This window comes from Ursus arctos, unplaced genomic scaffold, assembly GCF_023065955.2.
Source record: "Ursus arctos isolate Adak ecotype North America unplaced genomic scaffold, UrsArc2.0 scaffold_17, whole genome shotgun sequence".
NCBI classification, from domain to species: domain Eukaryota; kingdom Metazoa; phylum Chordata; class Mammalia; order Carnivora; family Ursidae; genus Ursus; species Ursus arctos.
This window is the reverse complement of record NW_026622841.1, coordinates 47320394-47345333: the sequence shown is the minus strand read 5'-3', so window position 1 is coordinate 47345333 and position 24940 is coordinate 47320394. Positions and strand designations below refer to the sequence as shown.

Genomic DNA, 24940 nt, shown 5'->3' with positions numbered 1-24940 from the left:
ATTAATAGGTTGACAGTATAAAGCAGAATAATGCTCGTTTGTGATCATTTACATCTGTAAATACACAGCTAGCCTGTCTGTCGATGTCCAGCTGGTATTGAGTCCTTATAATATGATCAACAGTAAACCTGAAGTACAAATGAGGTAGATATGATTATTGTACTGTTTGCAAAATTCGGGTACCAGTATCTAACCCATTGTGGGGAAGAAGATAACACTTTCTAGAAAGCACAAAATATACAATGTCCAGTAATACATTAATACTGAGTCATGATCATTACTGAAATTGAAATCTTTGTTACTCGATCCAAAATTTTTTTTTATATAAAAGATTTTATTTATTTATTTGTCAGAGAGAAAGTGTGAGCACAAGCATGGGGAATGGCAGGCAGAGGGAGAGGGAGAAACAGGCTCCCCGCAGAGCAGGGAGCCCGATGTGGGACTCAATCCCAGGACCAAGGCAGATGCTTAACCGACTGAGCCACCCAGGTGTCCCTATTTGATCCGAATTATTTAAATTATTTTAAAAAGATATTCAGAGAAGTAAATTATTCTGGTCAAATTCTTGTTTTTCACTATTTTCAAAATAATTCCTGCATTTAGGTGGTTGAAGGATAAAGCCAGAGAAAGTATTACTTAGTCACAGCATTACAATATTACTTAGTTGCATTATAGCACGGTTGAGCACAGTTGAATAATTCACAGCTTTAAAATGCATATGACGAAAGCAGAAAACATTTTTATCATCATAAAGCTCATGAATATATAAATATTAATCTCTTCATTTAGAGGCAAAACTTAAGAGTAAAACAATAAAATCGATGATATGCAACAATTCTGACTGCATTGGGTATCATTGTTGGTGTCGATTTTGTATTGTAGGAGAAGGAATACCAGCTTCTAGTCTATGTCTTAGCTTGTTTTCAGAAAAGCTTAGGTCCAAAATACTGTCTTTTAAGTGAGAACTGGAGTTGAAATAGCCTATTTCCTAAGTATTCGTTATCATTCAACCTTGCGAATTGTCCTCAGTGACTCCACATTAAGTTCTAAGAAGTTGAGTCCTTACCTGGTGGCCAGGGCTTTGTTAGGTTCAGAGCAACTGTGAGATTTTACAAATTACCATTTTGACTGCAAAGTCAGTAGGGAAAACAGGTTGCTTTAACACATATTCTGATGTGGAGAGAGTGGTTGCAAAAATCCTTCCTCTCCCCACTCTAGATTTGCATGTAAGACCTACTATGCCATCAGGGTCAGGACCTGGTTTAAGTATTATTAAGTCTTATTAATTAATAATAAAACTAATATGAGGCAGACACTGTTCTGGCCCCAGGGCATAAAATGGAGAACAAAGAGGATATGTATCCTGTCTTCACTGTATTTATAGGCTGATGGGGGAGAGCCCAGAAGAAGCTATTACAACTAAGTGTGACAACGGCTATAGACAACAGTGACTTCTTAACTTTTAGTAACTTCTAGAATTCCAGTCTTTCAAACTGTAAGTTGCAACCCAGTAGTGGGTCTTAAAAGGGCATTTTTAGAGTAATTTTTTTTAAAGTAATAAAAAAAAATCAATGCGCAAAAGCAGAGAGAATGATACAGTGAGTCCCATACACCCACACCCCAGATTTAAGAATTAATAAGATTTTCAGTTTAAAAAAGAAAATGGGAAGGGCGCCTGGATGGCTCAGTCAGTAGGGCATGTGATTCTTGTTCTCAGGGTCATGAATTCAAGCCCCACACTGTGCGTGGAGCCTACTTAAAAAAAAAAATTAAAAAGGAAAAAGAAAAGAAAAATGGGATAGTTGTTTTTTTTTAAAGATTTTATTTATTTATTTGACAGAGACAGCCAGCGAGAGAGGGAACACAGCAGGGGGAGTGGGAGAGGAAGAAGCAGGCTCATAGCAGAGGAGCCTGATGTGGGGCTCGATCCCAGAACGCCGGGATCACGCCCTGAGCTGAAGGCAGACGCTTAACGACTGCGCCACCCAGGCACCCCGAAAAATGGGATAGTTAAGAGAATAAAAGAGACCAGACTAGAATAGGATGGGTTACAAAATATAAAAACGTCTTGCACTCTGAATATTGCACATAAGGGAAACCATTGTTCCATAAAACTTGTATTTACTGAATGTAAGATATAAAAAAATGTGTAGGATTCTGTCAAAAAGGAAAAAAGGAGGGGCGCCTGGGTGGCACAGCGGTTAAGCGTCTGCCTTCGGCTCAGGGCGTGATCCCGGCGTTCTGGGATCGAGCCCCACATCAGGCTCCTCCGCTGGGAGCCTGCTTCTTCCTCTCCCACTCCCCCCGCTTGTGTTCCCTCTCTCGCTGGCTGTCTCTGTCTCTGTCAAATAAATAAATAAAATCTTAAAAAAAAAAAAAAAAAAGGAAAGGAAAGCCACAGGATCCATTTGTATTTCTATTGTGAATACAATGCTCTGTAAGAAGTCTCTGCATAGATGTTTGGTGATGACAACAGCAACAGAAACATGAAGAGCTAGGGAGAAGAAAATTACATAAACATGAAGTTAACTTTTTAAAACAGGGCTGGCTTACAAGGCAGTATTTTCATGCCTATACCATTATTAGTTAGTGTTGCCTACGAACCTACTCTGTTTCAGGCAATATGCTAAGTGCGTGGGACGTAGAAATAATTAAAACACAGCCCTTCTTTCTCAGAGCTTGCTGTTGTTTGGAGACACAGCTGGGGAGAAGAGTCTATCCTCCATGTGGAAGAATCAATGCTCCCAAATCTCATCTCATGATAACCTAAACACACAAGCACCTGCCTGGATAGCTGTATCTAATCTTTTTGTTTTATACTAATGAGATCATACCATACATATGAATCAACAAATTGTTTTTCATTAAATAACGTATCAGAAATATCTTTAAAAATAAGTAGACATAGGGACGTCTGGGTGGCTCAGTCGGTTAAGTGTCTGCCTTCAGTTCAGGTCATGGTCTCAGGGTCTTGGGATTGAGTCCCGCATCGGGCTCCCTGCTCAGTGGGAAGTCCACTTCTCCCTCTGCCTGCTGCTCCCCCTGCTTGTGCGCTCTCTCTCTCTGACAGATAAATAAATAAAATCTTTAAAATAAATACACATAGCGTTATCTCATTCTTTTTGATGGTTATATAAGTGTGAATGTCATAATTTACTCATTTCTCACTAAACAGGTTGTTATCCTAAATGTCTACATTGTGCAAACTTGTATCTTTACATACCCTTGCCAGCTGTTCTATAGGAGAGATTCTTCAAAATGGGATGTCCAGATGTTTGCTCTTGTCTTTTACGCTGTCAAAATTCTTTGCCTTCCAAACAAGTTGTTCTTTTGCATAACTTACCAACCATTTGAATAACTATTTCCCCATACTATCACCAACACTATATATTATTAACCCTGATGGTATTAAACTTGTAATCTCATGGTCACAGATCTCTTTGTATTTATTTATTTATGTATTTATGTATTTATTATTTAAATTCTAGTTAGTTAACATACAGCGCAATATTGGTTCAGATCTCTTTGTTTTTAAATTTTGCATTTCCTAAACTACTAGTGAGACTGTCCAACTTTTCATAAATTTATTGGCTGTTATTCTTTTTTTTTTTTTTGAAGTAAAGTGAAAATATATTAAGTGAAGGTAAGAACGGAAAGGAAAGAGCTGTCTAGAGTGAGAGGGGTCCTGAATGGGTCGCCCTTTGGCTGCTATTCTGTGGGTGTCCTTTATGTATCCTTGTCCACTTTTCTATCAGGTGTTTCATTACCAATTTTTAAGAATTCTTCAGCTTTGGGGGATACTAACCTACTGTATATTGCGAACGTTTCTCTTTTCTTCTTCTTTTTTTTAAATATTTATTTATTTGAGAGAGCGTGAGCAAGAGCACGAGTTGGGGGGAGAGGTAGAAGCAGGCCCACTGCTGAGCAGGGAGCCTGAGGCGGGACTTGATTCCAGGACCCTGGGATCTTGACCTGAACCAAAGGCAGATGCTTAACTGGCCGAGCCACCTGGGTGCCCCTGTAAATGGTTTTCTCTGTCACTTTTATTCTAATTTTGTTCATGGTGGTTTTGTAGAACTGAAGTTTTTATGTTTATGGAATCACATCTCTCCCTTCTCTCTATGTGGGTTCTCAATTTTATATTTTGCTTCAGATGTACCTCTCCACTCTAAAACTGTGAAAATAACCTCCCATGTTTTCATCTGGTGCCTTTATGGATTAAAAAACTGTTTCTCTCTTTACCCTAGCTGGAATGAATGTTTATATGCAGAGGAAGGTGAAGCGTTACCTCCCGCATTCTAGCATTGACCAATGGGTCGACAGTTTTCTTGATGCAATTTGTTTAAAATTTAAAGATAACTCTGAAAGGAAGGGTCAGTCCCACATGAACCGTACAGACTGAAAGTAACTATTACTACTGAATCAGAATATATGCTGTACAAAGAAAGCTCTGATGTTATTGGTGTTATCATCCTAGACACGGTTATAAGGAAGTCTACAAGTACATTATTAGGAACTCTCCAAAAAGCGGCATGTTTAGTAAACAATTCGGTATTAATATGCTTTTGCATACATGGTTCTCTTAATGTGATACCTGGGCAAAAATGTACATATTTTATAAACAGGTGGAAATAGTGAAGAAAAAAAAAAAGAGGAGGGAAAGAGGTTGCATGGTATGGAAGCCACCACTCCGAGCTGCCCAGCTCAACAACCGTTGCCAATCCCCTCTCCCTTGCCTACACGACAACTGGAAAAGTTGACATACTTGATTTCCCAGCCTCCTTCCCAACCACGGTGGCCATGTGACACAGTTCCAGCCAGTGGACATACAACTGCAAGTCTTACATCAGGTATGTCGGGCCCCACTCCTTCCCCCTGTTCCTTCTCTGAACACAAATGTGATGTCTGGGCTGCCGCAGACATCCTGTGTCTACGAGATAACTAGCTACCCTGCTAAACGGAGTGGAAACAGAAAGAAGCCTGAGTCTTTGATGACAATGGAAACCCCTGTCCTGACCAGCCTGGAGACTTCTTATTATGCAAAATAATTAAATAACTTAATTCCTAAGTCACTCCTAGGCAGGTTTCCTGAAGCTGAAAGTATGTTTAATTGGTACAAATGATGTGAACCCTATTTTCTGGAAACAGTGAAATAAAACATTTTAATATTTCTTACTAATGCATTCATGAAATTAGCATAAATTAATTTCTAGGGATTACTTTTTTATAGATAGAGACTCACAAAGAAACTATTTAAAATGATAGAATTTATTTTAATATATTGATATATATGTATGCACATATACTATTTTAAAAATAAGCATGTAAACTATAATCGTTATAAAACATAAATCAGCCTTAATTTATTATTATCAGAGTAAAAGAGCATGTATAGACGTCAGTCTAACATTGTTACAGTTGCCTTTTGAAGTTAGAATACATAAAAGATTTAGTGTGTTATATTTTGTCTTATTTCAGTTTTCACATTATCATCATTAGGTATAAATACCCTTAGGAATGTGCCAACTTATAACTTACATTCAAATAACCAAAATCTCTTAACAGTTATTAAAGTACCATTAAGTCACCCTAAAATGAGTAATCTAAAAAAATACCAGCCTAAATTAAAACCCTGAGGAATTAAAATCTTTTTTACACAATAGTTTTGGTTAAGTGCAATTCCATGTTTGACTACTTCATTTAAGGTCATACTTGGTAAGGCATAGTAAAAATAAAATCTACATACGTTACGATCTAAATCTATATCTCATGTCTTGCTAAAAAGTTGTTTTGTTTCCCCAAAAAAGTAGTTTTTGCATGTCATTCTGGACCTCTTTACCACCTGCTGGCTTATCCGCTTTATATACAGTAGTTAAGATTTGTGCACTAAGCTGAGCTGCCTCATACAGTGGTTCAGACAAAATGCACCTAAAGAGCTACATGCTGGAGAGTTCATGTCCGTGCTCAACCATGGCCTGCATAAACTGCTTGAAGACTCGATCCATGTAAGTGGACTGCCTTGGCCAGAGTCCCTCCAGAAAACCAATATGGCCTCCATAAGAAGTAAGGACCAAAGCAACATTAGGGTTTTGCTTGGCAGTTTCAATTGGAATAGCTTGGGGAAAAAACAAGATGAGGGAAGAGGGGAGGTAAGAGAAGGAAAGGAGAAAGAAAAATACATAATTATTACCGGTTTCTGTTAGGGATAAGTGCATGCTTTTATCATTTCCAATCATTATAAACTGAAACACCATTACATAAATAAATATTTGTAATGAATATGGCTAATGGAATAAGTCTAATTTATATCAACCATTTATATTCTTACAACAGGTCATGTTTATAAGTATGTACTGAAACACCATTTTTGGAAGAATCAATCCATACCATAACATCAAAGCATAAAAAGGCCCAGGCTTGTTTTGAGAAAATGAAGTAAGGTAATTCAAGGAATGGTGAATGCTTACAATATGCTATAAGATCCCCACTTAGGTATTACACCAGGAAAGCAACAACAACTAATCTTATCACCTTTGTGAGAATTATAAATTCATTATGTAGGACTTTGGTTAATATTACATGAAGTTAGATTCCTGAGGGGCCAGTTGTTGGCCATATTAAGGACTCAAAATTATACAATAATTTATATAGTAAAAATATATATAGATAGCAAAAAAGAGTGGAATGAAATACTCCCAAGTGGTAATAATGTTTATCTTTGGGTGGTTAAACACTGGTGATTATTTTTTCTTTTTCTTCCTTGTCTGACTTTTTTTTTTTTTTGAGTTTGTGATCTGAATTTTTAAAAAGTATATTTTTATTTATTTATTTGGCAGAGAGAGAGCAAGAGAGTGCAAGCAGGGGGAGCAGCAGGCAGAGGGAGAGAGAGAAGCAGGCTCCTTGCTGAGCAGGGAGCCTGACTTGGGGCTCCATCCCAGGACCCTGAGGTCATGACCTGAGCCGAAGGCAGACGCTTAACCAACCGAGCTACCCAGGGGCTTGACTTCCTATTTGTGGTCAGGAGAAAGAAAAATTTTATTTTGAAAGTATAGCTGCTTAATTTAAATAACTCTGTAGCAATGACAACCTTTTCACATACTCTACGAAACCCATCCTGAGTAAAATCTTCACTCTAAAGGATGTGAATTGAAGTTGTTTTTATTTTTTCTCCCATGCTTCGAGTTCACAATGAAAATATTTTGATTTAAGATCTATAATGAATCACAACCTGGCATGAAAAGTGTTTTAATTTCAGGTACTGCTAAATCTTATCTCCTTAGTTAAGGTAATGTGGTTGTTGTAGTATCTAGACCTTCATATCTTGGACAGAGTCTTAAGGGTAAATAAGCTGATTAAAGGTAAGATCTCCTACCCCACACCTTCCTACTGAAGGAAAGGAAGCTGACACACTCTAGAACTGAGACCCTTACAGATGGAGCTGCTGCCGTGCCCAAGTTGCCTGGTCAGATGATGTGCTTAGTTTGAGCCCCTCACAATCCTCCCTGAAGAATAAACTTCAAGATCCTAAATCAAGACCCAGCAAGTCAAGCCCTTGCTCAAAGGGGTCCTGAACGCACATCCTTAGCCAGCCCCACCTCAAGAAGAGTATCTCCTATCTTGGGACAAGGTATGTAAACTGAGGGGAGGGGCAGGTGAAATAACATATTATTTCTGTATTTCCTTTTTCACTTTATATTAAAGGCTTTGATTTAGAATGCTTTATTTGCCTCTGACGGAATACGAGTCCCAATTTCACACTCTGGATACACTCAAGAATTTCTAACACTGATAGTTACAGTCCTATCAGAAGAACAAAGGCTATGCTACGTTGAGTCACGTGAAAGATGCTGGCTGCCCGCGCTCTCAGAATGCAGACAATTGCCTATTATTTCAGTGTGGCAAGACTATCTTAAGGGCTTGGGAAAGAACAGGGAATAAATGAATTTAAATTTCAACCAAGTGGGGCAGGTTAACAGGCTGAGAAATTTTGGTTGGTAAAAGAAGGGTCTGTGAAATATTTAAAAAGGAGAAGAACTATACTTTCTTAATCCAACGAAAGTAGGCTAAATAACCACCACATAATTCAACTAATACTGAAGTTCACAGTTTCATTTCTTGCTTTGTGGTGAAAGGCCAAAAAGTTCTAGCCACCATCTAAAGTTACTTGTGATTAATCATAAATCACACAATAAAATGATAGGTTAATTTTTTTTACACACTTTGGGGACTTTCTGAAATGTTGACAATACATATATGTTGTTTTTGTAGTCAGATTACCATTTTTTTTTTAAATGAAGTACTTGGGGAAAATGTTTTTAAAGTATTTAGGGGGGAAATGAGAAAAAATTTATAAAAAGCTTTTTAGGGATGCCTGGGTGGCTCAGTTGGTTGAGGCTGAGTGTCTCCTTCAGCGCAGGTCATGATCTCAGGGTCCTGGGATCAAGCCCCGAGTTGGGGGTTGGAGTCGAGTCGGTTGAGCTCCCTACTCAGTGGGGAGCATGCTTCTCCTTCTCCGTCTGCTGCTCCCCCTACTTATGCTCTCTCTCTCTCTCATGTGCACACGCACTCTCTCTCTCTCAAATAAATAAATAAATAAAATCTTTAAAAGAAAAAAGCTTTGTGAAATTTCTTTAGAAAAAGAATTAGAGGTCAAGTCTGCTGGTCCTTATGATGACTTCTAATCGTCTTATATTGCTTCAATGTATGCACACATGTGTATATCTTTGTTACCATTCCCTATTTCTTAAAATAAGAGAGCAAGGAAGTTAATTTGGGCATAATTTTCTTTTATACAGTATCCAGGGAAAAGCAAAGACTGTTTCCCTTCAAATGTGACTGAATGTGCTACACTCATTGAGATATTCAAGGACATCATGTTTATAAAGTCTCGAGTTTTCTTCCGGGTTAAAAGGGGAGAAAAATTCCAAAGCTTTCTGCTTAAGAATCTAGGGAAGAAAAGGCAAGTGATGACAATGAACTTGTGAGGCAAAGATTCTGTGACATAATCTGTCCAAAGAACAGTGTATTTGATAAGAAGGAAAAGTTATAAAACATTAGAACAAGCAAAATATTCAGAGTCACAGTTCACTCGAAGCCTCTCAATGAACTAGATAAGGGTCTGTGAAAGCATGTGAAGTGACCTCACCCATTTAGATACTAAATTATGAGGATCTAGCTACTTTTTTCTATTACAGTGGAAAACATTTTATGTGACATTTAATTTCTCATTACTGTATTTTCTTTAAAAAACACTAGTATTTCAAAACAGCCAATTCATGTCAAAATGTATAGAAATATGTGCATGTTACCATGACTTGGTGAGAAAACATCATCCACAGAATTCAGACACAACACTGGAATTCCTACTGATTTCAGTCTACGATTCGGGCTGGCATCAGTATAATAATCATCAATTGTTTGGTATCCAAACATGACTGAAGTGAATCGCTTATCAAATTCTCTGATGGATTTCGCCTGAAATATAAAAACAGATTATCTCTATTCTTGGAATCCAAAGAGGAAATCAAAATATTACACAAAGTTTCTGTCCTACCTTCATGACATGATCCATGTCGATTTGTTTCACAAACATATGCCGGTGCCTACAGCAAAATCATTTCAAAGGTAAAAAGCGAAGGGAAAAAACAAATTAAGGTTAGTGCTATCTCCATCATACCTGAAGTACTTAATAATAAATAACTAAACAGTCTAACACAAGGCACAAAGTTGGTACTCAATAAATATTTACTTAATCAGACTCAGCAGAAGTACATTGATATTTATCCTGAAGACATTTTTTAAAAGTACTTTTATGTTTTTAGAGAAAGAGTGAGAGGGAGGGGCTGAGGGAGAGAGAGAATCTTAAGCAGGCTCCACACCCAGCGCAGAGTCTGACATGGGGCTCGATCTCACATCCCTGAGATGATGTGTGAGCCAAAATCAAGAGTTGGACGCTTAACAGGACTGAGCCACCCAGGTGCCCCAAAAGTACTTTTTTCTTATTTGAAGGACACTGAACTAATTTTGTAATAATAAACGTAAGTATTGTTTCATAACAAGTTGTACCTACACACTGCTACTATTAAACCAATTTGGCTAAAAAGGCCTTACTTAAGCTAGAGGCTTTTCAACTGGATAAACCACTTGAAGACATTATTTTTAAATTGCTATGTTGAAAATTAAAATTCATCTTTTATATTCTTATATTTTAAATGGTGGTCACTTTTCTTCCTTTCTTTTTAAGTATCTTATTTATTTTTAAGTAAGCTCTCTGCCCAGTGTGGGGACTGAACTCACAGCCTGGAGATCAGGAGTCATGTTCTACCAACTGAGCCAGCCAGGCACCCCTAAATGGTAGTCATTTTTCTTATATAATCAATACTTTAATTCCCAAATCATTCTCTTCACTTTTCTTGCTATTGTCCTACATTTCAGTGACAAGTAATTAGTGATCTTTTTAATATTTTAGGCAATATTTTATAATCAACATCTGTAATTTAATAAATAGGCTAAGTTTGATCCAATGTTTAATGTCAACTTCAGGGGTATCTGTGGGTTTTGATAAGTCCTGTACAAATTAACTGGACTTTTTATTTAGCATTTGTATTACACTGATCAATTCACCTAAAAGACGGATGGTAACAGTTATCAAAACAGAAACAGAAACACCTCTGTTCTTTGGTATCACACGAATTTATTTATTTATTTATTTATTTTATTTTTTAAAGATTTATTTATTTATTTATTTATTTATTTATTTATTTATTTATTCGACAGAGATAGAGACAGCCAACGAGAGAGGGAACACGAGCAGGGGGAGTGGGAGAGGAAGAAGCAGGCTCCCAGCGGAGGAGCCTGATGTGGGGCTGGATCCCAGAATGCCAGGATCACGCCCTGAGCTGAAGGCAGACGCTCAACCGCTCGGCCACCCAGGCGCCCCGCACACGAATTTAAATGGTAGAAGATATACAAACAGTTCCAGAAAACCTAATGCAAACATAGCATTCTGGTAACGTTAAGAACTGTGGGGGCTGAGAATACCCACGTGAAGTGCATTGTCCTAAGCTTCTAAAACATACTACGCTTGTAAGCATATGCTTAAGAAACTATATTATTCTGCGGTAAAAACAATGCATTGCTTACTGCCCAGGAAAGAATGAGGTATTAATAGATTACCAAGAGGTAGAAAATCTGGGAAATAGCCCTCATGTTATGCAACACAGTCAATGCTAACATTTTTAGTCTTTTGGAATAATTTAGAATAGGGACGGAACATGGTCTTCAAAGCGGGGGCACGTACCCTAGGGGTTGTACCACTGAGATACAGAAAGAAAACATTACAACCTTTATCTACATTTTTAGCTTATCCTTAAAATCTTTTTATTTTTGTATGTATTGATAACAAAGAATATTTGGGTACAGTAGCAAAAGCATATAATGTAAACAGTAGCAAAAGCCTATAATATACAATTAGCAGCGTTATACTTTACAAATTTTGTTGTTGTTCTTGGGGAATGTAATCCAAAAAGTTCTGAGACATCAGGTTTTAAAGATGACTCACTTATTTTTTTTTAATTTTTTAAAAAAGATTTTATTTATATATTTGACAGAGATAGAGACAGACAGCGAGAGAGGGAACACAAGCAGGGGGAGTGGGAGAGGAAGAAGCAGGCCCATAGCGGAGGAGCCTGATGTGGGGCTCGATCCCATAACGCCGGGATCATGCCCTGAGCTGAACGCAGTCGCCCAACCGCTGTGCCACCCAGGTGCCCCAAGACGACTCACTTATTAACTGAAGACTGGAGGCAAGTTGTCAAATAATAATTAAAAAGCAGCCAGTTGAGTGGTTTCTCCAACGACTCAGAGCAAGCAAAAGTATTCCAACCAACTGAAAAAGTTGCAGCTGCCTTCAATGGAGTTTTTGGCCCAATTTTGCCCAGGTAATTCAAAAGCAGCATTCTAAAATGGGGAGAAACAGGAAACTTAGTGATGAATTTATCTCAAGATACAACTTTTTTTTTTTTAAAGATTTTAATTATTTATTTGAGATAGCACGAACAGAGGGGCAGAGGGAGAAGCAGGATCCCCACTGAGCAGGGACCCTGAGATCATGACCTGAGCCAAAGGTAGACGCTTAACTGACTGAGCCACCCAGGTGCCCCAAGACATCTCATTTCCATCTATGGCTTTTACCTTACCTATGGAGAAGAAAAACATAAACCCATGTTTAAGGCCTTTATCTTGGAAAAACATGCAAATATCTTCATTCTTTCCTTACATTCATATACTTATTTATCTTGCAGACCATATTGGGAATGGGACAAGGCATACAGCTATTACTTACATGCATAACCTTCTATGAAGTAAAATATAAGAGAAATCCCCTGTAAGAGTGGGTTTTTTCCCTCCTTCTCTCCCTTCCTTCCTTACCTTGCTTTTTTCTTTTCTTTTCTCTTTTCTTTCTTTTCTTAAAATGATACTGGGGGTTTATTAAAAATATGCAAATCCTTGGGCCCCAGCTTCTAGGTGAATGATTTAGTATGTGAGGAGTGTTTTAGGCCACAGAGTAAATATTTTGGGCTTTGCTGGCCATATAGTATCCGTCACAACTACCCAACTCTATGACTGTAGTGCAAAAACAGCTATAGATAATACATAAATGAATGGACATGGCTGTATTCCTACCAAACATTATATACAGATGAAATTTAAATTTCATGTAATTTTCACATGATACAAGCTATTCTTTTTTTTAATTTTTTTCCAACCATTTAATTTTAAATTTTTTTAAAAGATTTTATTTACTTATTTCTTTGAGAGAGAGCAGAAGAGAGAGTGAGAGAGCACACAAGCCAGGGAGAGGCAGAGGGCAAGGGAGAAGCAGACTCCCCACTATGCAGGGACTCCTTCGCAGGGCTCAATCCTAGAACCCCGGGACCATGACCTGAGCCTAAGGTAGACACCTAACCAACTGAGCCACCCAGATGCCCCATTTAATTTTTTTTTTTTTTTTTACAAACTTTATTTATATAGGGAGAGAGAGAGCATGTGTGAGCCAAGGGGAGGGGCAGAGGGAGAGAGAACCTTAAGCAGGCTCCATTCCTAGTGCAGAGCTGACATGGGCCTCGATCTCACAACCCTGAGATCATGACCTGAGCCGAAATCAGGAGTTGGATGCTTAACTGACTGAGCCACCCAGGCACCACTTTTTCAACCATTTAAAAATACAAGAACCATTCTAGCTCTTGGACAAAAACAGACAGACTGTCAGATTTGGCCTGAGGGCTGTGGTATGGCACCCGTGGCATAGATGAAAGAGCATGAAGGAGTGGTTTTCAGACATGGTTGTACATTAGAATCACTTGGGGGAGCTTTCAAAATTATTACAGACATCTGGGTTTAAGCCAGGAGATTGTGAGTAATCGGTCTGAGTGGGCATCCTGGTTGCCTCTGAGCCCTTGCTCCCTAAAGTAAGTCTCTAAAGGGCTCCCTAGCATAGAGTTAGACTTTCTGAGTTGTGGGAGAGCCCCTTGCCCTCAAAGTCACTTGTTTTCTCTTCCTACTCTTTCCTGTTTTTTGTCCTAAATTATCACACATTTTCCCCTTTCTTTGGTTCTATCAATTTTCCTGATTTTAATCTAGTTCTATTTTGGTAAGAGGGACAAGAATGGGGTTTAATCTAACACTAATGTAATCTAAGTTTAACATTACCAACTAAGAGAAAGGATGATAGTCTAAATTCTGTTTGTCATATTTTCCATTCTTTATTTCTCCAATTGCCAAGGTTCTGAAATAGGAGAAATGGGTGAAAATTCTGTCTCCTTTTCTTTCCTTGTCCAAGTGGCTTGCAGAGTGAATGTGATGAGGTTTTTGATCAAAAGTGGAAATTTTGTTTCTGCAAATGACTCTTTTTTTTTTTTTAAGATTTTATTTATTTATTTGACACAGAGAGAGACAGCGAGAGAGGGAATACAAGCAGGGGGAGTGGGAGAGGGAGAAGCAGGCTTCCTGCTGAGCAGGGAGCCTGATGCGGGGCTTGATCCCAGGACCCTGGGATCATGACCTGAGCTGAAGACAGACGCTTAACGACTGAGCCACCGAGGCGCCCCTCCGCAAATGACTTATTAATGACTGTACTCCTGGGATACAGTACTGTGGTTCACTAAGTCATTTAAAGAACAGTGTTTGCTCTCCTGCAAAGCGTTGATTCTAGAGTCCTAGTTTTGGTAGTCCTATTCTTTGGCTGGAAAAGAGTGCCGGGAAGTTGGTTTAATGGACAAATTGGAAGGGTTGGAAGGGAAGCTCTCAGGAGTAGGAAGGACCAGTAGTATCCATGACCAAGTATGTAGGGGGTTACTTCTGGACTATTATTCGGGAGAAAAATAATAAGATGTTACTTCAAAAAAGGATGTTTTATTTTGACAGAAAAAGGACTCCATTTTTTCACCAAAAGAAAAGAGACAGAGAGACAGAAAAAGAATCCAGGAGTTAAGAGACTTAAGAGGCATATCAACCCCCATGTACAGACCTTATCCGGTTCCCGACTCAAACACACTGTAAAACCAACCAACCAATCAACCAACCATCAATTGGGGAAATGTGACACTGACAAAATATTTGATGATTTTTAGGAATTACTGTAAGTTTTGTTCAGGCGTGACAATGGTACTGTGTGTGTGCGTGTGTGTGTGTGTGTGTTTTAAAGAGCGACTACATTTTAGAGATACCTACTAAAATATTTATAAATGATATCTGAGATTTATTTAAGATAATCAGAGTTGGGGGGAATAGAGAGTGATACTGATAAACAAGTTTATCTGTGAGTTGATAATTACTGAAGCTGTGTGAAGAGGGTTGATTATTATTGAAGCCAGGTGGTTAGTATGTATGTGGGATCATGATCACTCTTCCCTTTCATATATACTTAGAATTTTCTATACATTCTTTAAAGCTTGTTTACCAGCTCATTGGGAGACTGAAACCTGACTGGGTCTAGCTAGCATGGTGTGGATTCCTTGGCTAGACTCCGTTCTGGCGTAAAACACCTACTTGGTCCCGGGCATCACAGGTTTGGGGATTATCCCAGTCTACAGGGGCACTGGACATGAGGATCTTCAACAGACTATGCTTTTGTCTGTTGCATTTCCAAAAGAAAAAAAAATGTGTCAAGCTATAAAACACATCCCCAAGTGGTAAGCCCACTTGGGAACGTGTCACAGTGCTAGGCAACTAGAAAGGGTGCTTCCTTCAAACAATTTACAAGACATTAATATTCAACCAGCTGCAAAGGCTAATGGTCAAGTTCTGCCTTCAGGCACCGAGGCTTCAAAGCTACATGAATAGGCATTTCCCAGGAGCTTCTGAATAGAGAATCTGGGCCTGTTTACGTAAGGGCTGGCCTTTAAAAAGTCAAGAATTTATATGATTAGGGGAAAAAGTTTAGCTGGCATCCTGTCCTCTACAGTTCACATTATGGGGCTAAGGAAAGAGAAATACACTGAGCACGATTCGGAGATTCTGCTTGGGTTTTCTGCACTGGTTTAGATTTCTTCCTTTACTAGGTCAAGTCAGACCTTCCATGCTAATGTAAGAAATGTATTCCTTTCTTTTTAGCTTTATGTTTATCAGAATCTAAAAAGCTGTGGCTAAAGACTATTTTTCAGCATCTATCATTTGTAAAGCCTGTTCATTTTCAAGTAAATATGCTCCTAAGATGTTCTGAAAATTGAAATGGCAGATAAATCAATTACAAAATTAAGAAAAAAATACTATTTTCTATCTCATGTGTTTGCTGATTTAAAAAAGTAGTTTTGGACAAGAGTTTAGGGAATCTAAGCATGGTGAAATTCCAGATAATTAAAATTTTGGATTTTATTAAGTTCATAATCGCTGGAATGAAAAATATCAACAAAGATTAGTAGAAATGAATAAATATGGCATAAATGTTCCAATTAAGCCCCAATGTAACTGCAAGAAGCACAAATTATAATGATATTCATATGCTTAAAATAGTAAAGGGTTAACAATAAAACTTCAGAGTTTCTAGGAGAGCATTCCAGGGTAGGTCCATTTGCCCAGCAACAAAACAAAACAAACAAAAACACCACCACCTGGAGAAAAAAATTCTGAAGGCCTTTTCAGCTGGAGAGAGCAAGAAGTGATTATTTCTATGACTGGAGTGATGAAAGTCAGCCTACAAGGTCAGCTTCCTGTGTGGTGCCGGAGGACACACTTACAGAGACAGCTGGGGGTACATCAGGGAATCTGAAGGTCAACATGGCAGCTGCTGAATGATGGAAATCAATGTCATAGGGTTCCAACAAGCCTTCAGGCTCACAAAACCCTGAGTAACCCAAAGAGATACTTGTATCCTTTTCACAACAGAGCCATAGTTGTCAAGGAAGATATTAACATTCACCTGGATTAATTCCTTCAGTCATGCAACCATGGTAAAATAAGATAAAAATAATCATTTATTTTTAAATGTCTTTGTAGCTTATAGCCTCCTGAAAGAAGCAGTCAGTAAGACCACTTCTCTCTCACACATTTTGGAAAGGAGAAAACCTTACCCTCCCATCGAAACCCCTGCTGCCAGGAAAGGAGCGGAAGGGTACAGACTGTGCACGTGGTGAATAACTGTCTCCAGGTCTTCAGTGTTAGCACAACAGTAAGTCCTTGGGGTCTGTAAGAAGAGACAAGTAAAGCACTAAATTTAAAATTATGAGGTTCATGATTTGTATAATACAGAAATGAAAAAAGAGCAAAAAGACATAGATAGGAGAAAATAACCTTTGCTTGCACATACTCTGAGTAATAATGATCTATCACATTCATATCTTGCAGCATATGCCATTTAAAGGCAACACTAACCAAGTTGGCACTAACCAAAAGACTTTGGTCATGCAAGGAAGGCTTGACAGAAGTAGGGCAAGACCAACCCAAACACCTTAAATTAAATAGAATACACAATACCGTATTCAAATGTGTCTTCAACTTGACAAGAACAGAGTCAATTTAGGAAGAAAAGTGAAGAATTACACTTTTTTTTTTTTGAAAAAAAAATTATGCCTGACAAAACCGAACTAATTCTTTATTTAAAAGAATAAGCGAGCAAGCAAGCGAGCAAGCAAAGGAGACTTTACAAGAATGCCACAAAAATTTTAAATTGCGGCTGGTTTCTAACTGGGGAACTGTTTTCTTTATCCCGAGTGCTGTCCACCAGTGGGGGGGGTGTGTGTGTGGTTTTCTGGCACTGCCTTCGCTCTAGATAAGGCAATTTCCAGTTGCATTTATTAATTACATACGTTCTTTTACAATAATATATCCATAGGGCCCCAGCTGCACTACAGAGCAGACACTTAATATGTTAAAATATGTAAAGCTGATTACGCCTCAATACATAAGGCATTAAAACGAATGGTTTTCATGTGAAGTTCATCAATAAGGGCTTTGCTCCTAGCAGGAAAGCTTCACAAATGCTTTGTTTGAGCTGTGGGAGGAGAGGGCAATCCTCTCTGTAGAATCAATGTGAGAGTGTGTATATGGGAGATAAAATAACCAGAAACTGAATAATACGGGGAGGAATCTGGTTAACACTGCTCTAACACAAACAGTGACCTGGACCATCTTGACTTTCCTGTTCCAATATACCGTGATCGCGATAGTAAGGTTATGTTCACCCACCATGCGATCGCTAATGAGAAGCCTGAGCCAACCGCAATTTTTAATGATCCTTCCAATTAAACTCAAGCCTAAAACACTACCCGCTGCCTACCTCTTTTTGAGGTCTGCAAATATGAAACTCTCCAAAGACAAATGTTAACCTGATAGGATTTACGGCGGCTAAGTTATTAAATAATTAAGTTTGTGTCTACAAAACCCTGAGGAAGATCCCATTATTCTATCTATTTTATATAGGAAACTGAATTTAGAGAAGTTAAAAGACTCTTGGCACATCTTACCAACTAATATGAGACTAAGCTGAGATAATTTTAAAAAATCCTTTGTGATTAAAGGCATTTGAGGGGCACAAATTCAATGTAAAGTCTAAATGGGATAATACCTACTGCCGTGCTCATTTGTAGTGACTGCACAGTTTGTCACAGGGATTCAGGTGAAGAAACCCTTACATGGGGTTTTTATTACATGTGAGTCTAGTCACACTGCATCGTTTTAACATTTCTGAAGTATCTGTGACAGTCACCGACACGTACTCTTGTCATGCAGGCTTGACGTCAATGCATGCACACACATGGGAACACACGATGATACACACAGAGGTCAGGGAATGAGAAAAATGGCCTGTGGAAAATTACTAAGATCAGAGAATCTTAGTGCCAGGAAGGACCCGGTTCCTTATTTACACAAGAGCAAATCGAGGCTCAGCAAGGTTGAGTAATTTGCCAAAGGTCACCAAGTAGCAGAGCCTGGATCTCATGTTTGTAATAAGTAAATGACTTCTTGTAAAGCACCAGGATACCATGAGGGATTTACTTAATAAATCAGCATCTGGTACCCTCAGATATAGGAACTGATTTTTCTGTAAATGCTTTTTTTCCAGATGGATTCCATTAAGATCAAAACTGATAATACTGGCATGGATTGAAGTTGCCACAACTCTGAAATTCAGCAAATCAAGAGCCTTCCGGCAGGATCCTGCCAGCTGCTCCCTTGGCATCCGTGACGGCACTATCCCATTCTCTCCTGCTGATGGCGCTATCCCATTCTCCTCCATTTCCTGCCTGGTTCCTGTCACTCCCCCCACAACCCCGATGTGAATACTCATTCCCAAAAATTTGTCTTAGGCATGCATCTGCTTCTCTGGTCAATACTTGATTCCTGAAGGTCTTACCTACCTTCCTGGCTTCATCAAACCACCTCTAGGCAACGACCAAACCAACTCTCCACCCTGTCACCTGATCTTGAGCTCCAGATCCAAATTTCCAAGTTCTAGCAGGCACGCTCACTGTCGTGTTCTGTCACTACTCCGAATTTAAAATGCCCCAAAGTAAACTCTTCTCTTTATGAACACTATAATGCTTGTCCTAACTTCCCATTTTTTTAAAAATAAATGACACCTTTATTTTCCTAGTTAAAACTATAGGTGACATTGCCTTCTCCCTCTCCCTTAATTTCACAGCCAATAAACTGCCAAGTCCTGTAGCTTCTTCCTCCTCAGTGTCTTTGGCAGGAAACACCAGAAACCCCTTCATTCCACTCTAGTAAAGGCCCGTATGTTAGATTCTCTTAGAAGAGCCCCTGAGACAGACAGGATGTGAGTGCAAGCGGTTCATTTGGAAGGTGATACTAGGAAGCACCAGTAGGGGAATGGTGAACTGAGTCAGGGAGGGTAGGAAGTCAGTGAAGACTATGGGACCAAGTAGTTTGTGGCTATGGGCAACAGGGGACCCAGTCCTCTTGAGGCACTTTGGGACACTATGTGAATATGGTTAAAAATTATCCCAAATGAGTGGCAAGGCAACTGGGCTCCACCAGTTCCCTTCAGCCATTGGTTGAAGACTGCTCCTGGAGGACGGTCACTCGCTGGCACTCCTGGTTGGCCCCGAGCACAGGTCCAGCAGGCTCCAGTGGCTAGAGAGGCCCCAGTTCAGGACATGTGAGCGTTTGCAGGTCAAAGCCATCAGGTAAGGCATGCATGGAAATGGTAAGTGTCACAGAGGTAAGGATGTGACAAGGGTGTGGCACCAACAGTCTCTGCTACCAGGACTTTTCACCTCTCACTTGGGCTGTTGCAATAACCACTAAACTAGTTAACTCCCAGCCTTTGCTCATAACCACCCCTAATCATATCTCCCACTCACTGGCAATTAATCTTCCTAAAGAACATCTCTAGCTCTCATCATGACAGTATCTTTGCTTAAAATCTTCACCAGCTTTTCACTGCTGGCTGAATTAAGGACACATTCTTCTGCCAAGTGTTCAAGGCCCTCCACAATATGTCAAGTAACCTTTCCAGCTCTGGATTTTATCATTTCTCCATAAGTATAGAGTGTGATCAATGACACACCACTATTGTCTTGTGTGCCGGCCTCATAATATCCTTGCTTCTTGTGTAGACACTTTAGCTGCCAAGTGTCCTTCACCATCGACTCTGCCTGTTGAAATCATGCCTTGTAATAAATATCAGGTAAAAGGCCAAGACGTGGCCTCTGGTCTCCGTGACATCACAGCCTTTCCCAATTCTACCCCCAACTGTCCCAGCCAGTCTGCTCCTGGCCCACGTTATCTATTACCTGTCTGTCCACTACTATCTTACCTCTCTCTCTCTCTGATAGTCAATAAATACTTGTTGAATGGAACTGAAATATACAGGACTGAAAAATGAGAAGGCCTGACTAATAACTTCTGATATGCAAAACTATGTGGTTATATCACGTGACCTCTTGCTACTTGATGGTTCCAACAGGGAACATCATATGCCTTCTTTCTTTACAGGACCTGAGACTTACTAAAGAAGGGATTCATCAAGGATACACAGCAAAGACACTAATGGGGGCCATACATTGAATTCATAGGCCTGGCAGAAATTTTCTTCAGGTCTAAAAATTTAACTAGCAGCTTTTTAGGCAAAACATTAGTTAATTCTCAGTTGCTAGGGCTACTAATGCAACCAGCAACTAATCCTATTGCAGTAATTCCTGTCTTTTTCCATGCTTCCAGAACAGAGGTAGAGTAAGCCATATCTAATGAGAAAGGGATTAAGAGAGACCTTGCAGCATTCAGCTGGGTGGTAAAAACTCCTATTACAGTGAGATGAGGATGGGAAAGGTATTCTGGAAAGATGAAGAAAATCTAAAAGATAGATAAGCTTCCGGCAGATGTTTGGGCATAAATATTTTATAAGTTAGAATAATTTGAAAATAATTACAAACCAAGATTGTTCAAATTATTCACCTGCAGCTATGATCTGAGAGAAACAATAGTAATTTGTTTAATGGCTTTTAGAGGTTCATTTTTAAAAAAAATCACTGAAGAGAATAATGAAGTAAAATTAATTCTTAATTATTCACACATAATAGATAGGAAAAGAGTAAAGCATATATTTTATATTCATCTATGAACTACATATAATCTATCCTTCTTAATTCACTTCCAAAAAAGTAGACAAACTGAGTTCTCCCTAACCTGAAAGAGAATTTTCCTGCCCTGGTTTAGAGGTCATTTGTTTTAAAATGCAAATTTTCATTTAAAAAGTGGTTGTTGTTGTTTTTTTGTTTGTTTGTTTGTTTTTGTCCGGTCTAGAAACAAATTAAAATTCACCCTGTTAATCAGGTAGCCTGACTCTCCCTGGCTATTCTGGAAGGAGATGAATTTGCTAATCTGCAGCAGAAGGCATAACCCAGGACCCTTCTCTCAGGGCTGGGGTGCCTCACATTCAATACCGAGCTGGGTCAGCGAGGGTTTTAGCTTTCCATCCGGCAAAATGAAAACTGAAGAAGACACTTACATCTCTTTTGAAACAATCATCTCAATTTCGGCTGGCCAATGAACTGACAAGTGTAGGTAGTGTGATACACGAGGGGCCAGTCTTTCGTTACCACGACAAGGGTCTCTGGCTCAGTGAGTGGACTTTGACAGTCATTTTTGCTACAAGTAAAATAATAATAATAATTTCAATTTCACTTTTATTTTATTGTAATGTCTGGTAATCATCGGGAGCTTATAATATTTCATTTTACGGCCTTCCGCTCCCAAGTATTTAAAGGTCTGTACTGAAATACTGGATAAGACGCTGCTCAAAGGAACCGTGATTCTTGCGTGCACGTAGGCCCCCAGAGGAAGTCGTCCTTTCGTGAGTACCAGTCGTGCTTCCTCACTGATCTCTGCAGCACGTTTTTGTTGTTGCTGCTGTCTTGTTTTCATTCCACTCACCCCCGGTCCAGTACCCAGTGTTCTGCCCCAGTTGTTAGGAAAATTGATCTTCTTTTTAGAAGACGAGTTCGTTAAATAGGAAGTCAGAGAAAACGACACTATGCATACATAAATCAAACTGGCACTTTATGACTAAGCATTTTACCTAGTCATTGATAAGACACGTAAAATGACTAAGGGTCTACAAGTGCCCGGGACTTTGACCGTTTCTTAAAATAACTAGCCACAAAACAAAGGGCCCCAAGGAATATCCCGGCCACCTCGGAGGCCAAGATGGTCTAGGTGCCACATTCCCACTCATTTCTATATGGCTCACATGCATACGCACTCCAATAAATGTGACACCAATAAATGTCCCCAGTGCTGTTGGCGGCTTGAGCAGATTGGCCAGGTAGACAGGAGTTAGCCTTGGTCCAGGCACCTAAGAAGCAAGTCTCATGCCCTGCCTGCCCTGGTGGGTTTGGGGTCAGAGGTGGCTTTCCAGGGCCAGGGTTCGAAGGGAGGCTGCCACCTCACAGCGGTCCTCAGCCCTGCTCGTACTTTAGACTCACTGGGGAATGTTAAGCCAGATCACAGAACCTTGGACTCCACCCCAGACCAAATGAATCAGGATCTCGGGGGTGGGGGGGCAGGGGTGGGGGCCCAGGGATCCGTGTTTTTTAGAGCTTCCCAGAGGATTCTAATGTGTAGCCAGGGCTGAGAACCAACTGCTTGGAGAGGAGAAGAATAGAGAGAAACAGGGTGAGAGGAGAAGAATAAATAGGGTGAGAGCTGAGCCAAGAGAGGAGGAGGCTGCAGTGACAAGAATGATAACGATCTAGACTGACTTGGGAAGAGGGAAATCTAGTGCCGTGGGAATTCCTTGCAGCGCACAGGGGAGTGCTGCCAAACGTCGCGTAACTTATAGGATCACCTGACCCATACTAAACATTCAATAAATGGTAGCGAGCTATTAAGTTATTGTTATTATTCCCAGAAATTCTTTAATTATCTAAACATTCTTTTTCTTTATTTGAAAACTGTTTCACTACAGAGAATTGTACAAACTTTTGTGTACCCACCACTTACAAGAGTCGGTATTCCTGCACTGGACCTATCAATGTTAGGAAAAAATTCTAAAGGATTCAACACATTCATACCCCTATCTGGCTGAGATCAGCCTTCCTGGGTTGTTCTGATTGGGGTGGAGGAAGGAAGGGAGGTCATTTTTGGAGCACTTAGGAAAGAGCAGACTTGGATGGGGCACAATGGTGTTCAGTAGGAAGGTATCGGGTATGGGAAAGACAGTGCCTGCAAGTCTTGAGTCTGACCACTGAATTGTGCCCTGATTGGTCCTGTCTTATATGTTTCTCCTCCCTCAGACCGTAAGGAAGGTCCTTAATCCCTTCTGAACGCCTACTTCTGAAAACAGAACTCAGGAGGGGAAAGAGCACTACATCCCTCCCATCCCATTAGCTTCCAAAGCTAAGGTGGAAACCCTCAGTAGGAAGCAAGAGCAGATTTCTCTAGATCCGAGTCCTTAATGAACCATGCATTACCTGACGATGAGGTAAGAACCCTCTTGTTGAAAATCCCTTTATCTCTAACCCCAGGTTTTCAGCCTGACTTGACTTAAAGCCAGCACTGGAAGGTAAGGACATTTCAGCAAACAGCCTGAGTTCCTGCCCTGAGACCACTAATCAGTTTTATGACCTCAGGCCTGTCACCCCACTTTTCCAGAGGCATCCTCATGTAAAAAATGAGCTTTTCAGGATTAGAGGATCTCGGAAGCAAAGTGCCAGGCCGGGATGAGATAAGCGCTGGTGTCAGAATGTAAAATAAGCATGCTGCTTCTCTCACCGAGAGAATATTGCTATGCGCCCCTCCCCCCAAATCAGCTCTCTTCCCCAGCGTGCTTGGAGCTGAAGGTGGTTTACGTTCTGCTGCGGTCCTCGTCGTGTCAGGGGCTGCTATCAGATAATTTGAGAAGCAGAACTGATCCACTTGAGCAGCACCTGCTTTAAAGTGTAGTCCAAGGGGCGCCTGGGTGGCTCAGTCGTTAAGCGTCTGCCTTCGGCTCAGGGCGTGATCCCGGCGTTCTGGGATCGAGCCCCACATCAGGCTCCTCCGCTGGAGGCCTGCTTCTTCCTCTCCCACTCCCCCTGCTTGTGTTCCCTCTCCCACTGGTTGTCTCTATCTCTGTCAAATAAATAAAAAATCTTAAAAAAAAAATAAATATAGTCCAGCTTCTGCTCCCCCTGTTGGCTCTCCCTTACCTGCTGAACTAGCTCTAACTTGAATGGAAAGTACCCGAAGGAGGCTTTTCTTTTTCATAGCTTCATGGAGCATGATTCACATGCCATAAGACTCACCTATTTAAAATGTACAGTTCATCATGGGGAAGAGAGGAAAAAAAAGACGAAACCAGAGAGGGAGACAAACCATAAGAGACTCTTAATCATGGGAAACAAACTGAGGGTTGCTGGAGGGGAGGGGGGGTGGAGGGATGGGGTGGCTGGGGGATGGGCATTAGGACAGCACGTGATGCAATGTGCACGACGTGCACCATATGCAACTGATGAATCACTGACCTCTACCTCTGAAACCAATAATATACTACATGTTAATTAATTGAATTTAAATTAAAAAATGTTTTAAAAATAAATAAAATGTATAATTCATGGTTTTTAGTATATTCAGAGTTGTTCAACTACCACCACAATTTCAGAACATGTTTATCTCCCCAAAAAGAAACTGCCACCATGAGCAGTCGCCCTCCCTCCCCCGGCCCTAGGCAACCACTCATATAGTGTCTTTCTGTCTCTAGAGATTTGCCTATTCTTAATATTTTATATACATGGGATCGTATAACATGTGATCTTGTGTGACTGGCTTCTTTCACTTAGTGTAATATTCTCAAAGTTCATCCACGTTATAGCATGTATGAGTAGCTCATTCTTTTTTTAAGGCTGAATAATATCCAGTGATATGGATATACCACATTTTCCTTACCCATTTGTCCATCGATGGACATCTGGGTTCTTTCTACCTTTTGATTAAATGTGAATAA

The 24940-nt window shown here is 39.9% G+C and overlaps 1 protein-coding gene across 1 annotated transcript in view; it reads right to left on the bottom strand.

Annotated features, from left to right (window-relative positions):
• Positions 1 to 5252: 5252 nt before the first annotated feature.
• Positions 5253 to 24940, bottom strand: part of ABHD3 (abhydrolase domain containing 3, phospholipase) — a 40761-nt gene continuing 21073 nt past the window's right edge. The window contains exons 5-9 of the mRNA XM_026496073.4: positions 16569 to 16681; positions 11785 to 11958; positions 9554 to 9602; positions 9309 to 9474; positions 5253 to 6115 (exon numbers count right to left, since the gene is read on the bottom strand). Of these exons, the coding sequence (XP_026351858.2) occupies positions 5937 to 6115; positions 9309 to 9474; positions 9554 to 9602; positions 11785 to 11958; positions 16569 to 16681 (681 nt within the window). The 3' untranslated portion in view covers positions 5253 to 5936. The remainder of the gene's footprint in view (positions 6116 to 9308; positions 9475 to 9553; positions 9603 to 11784; positions 11959 to 16568; positions 16682 to 24940) is intronic.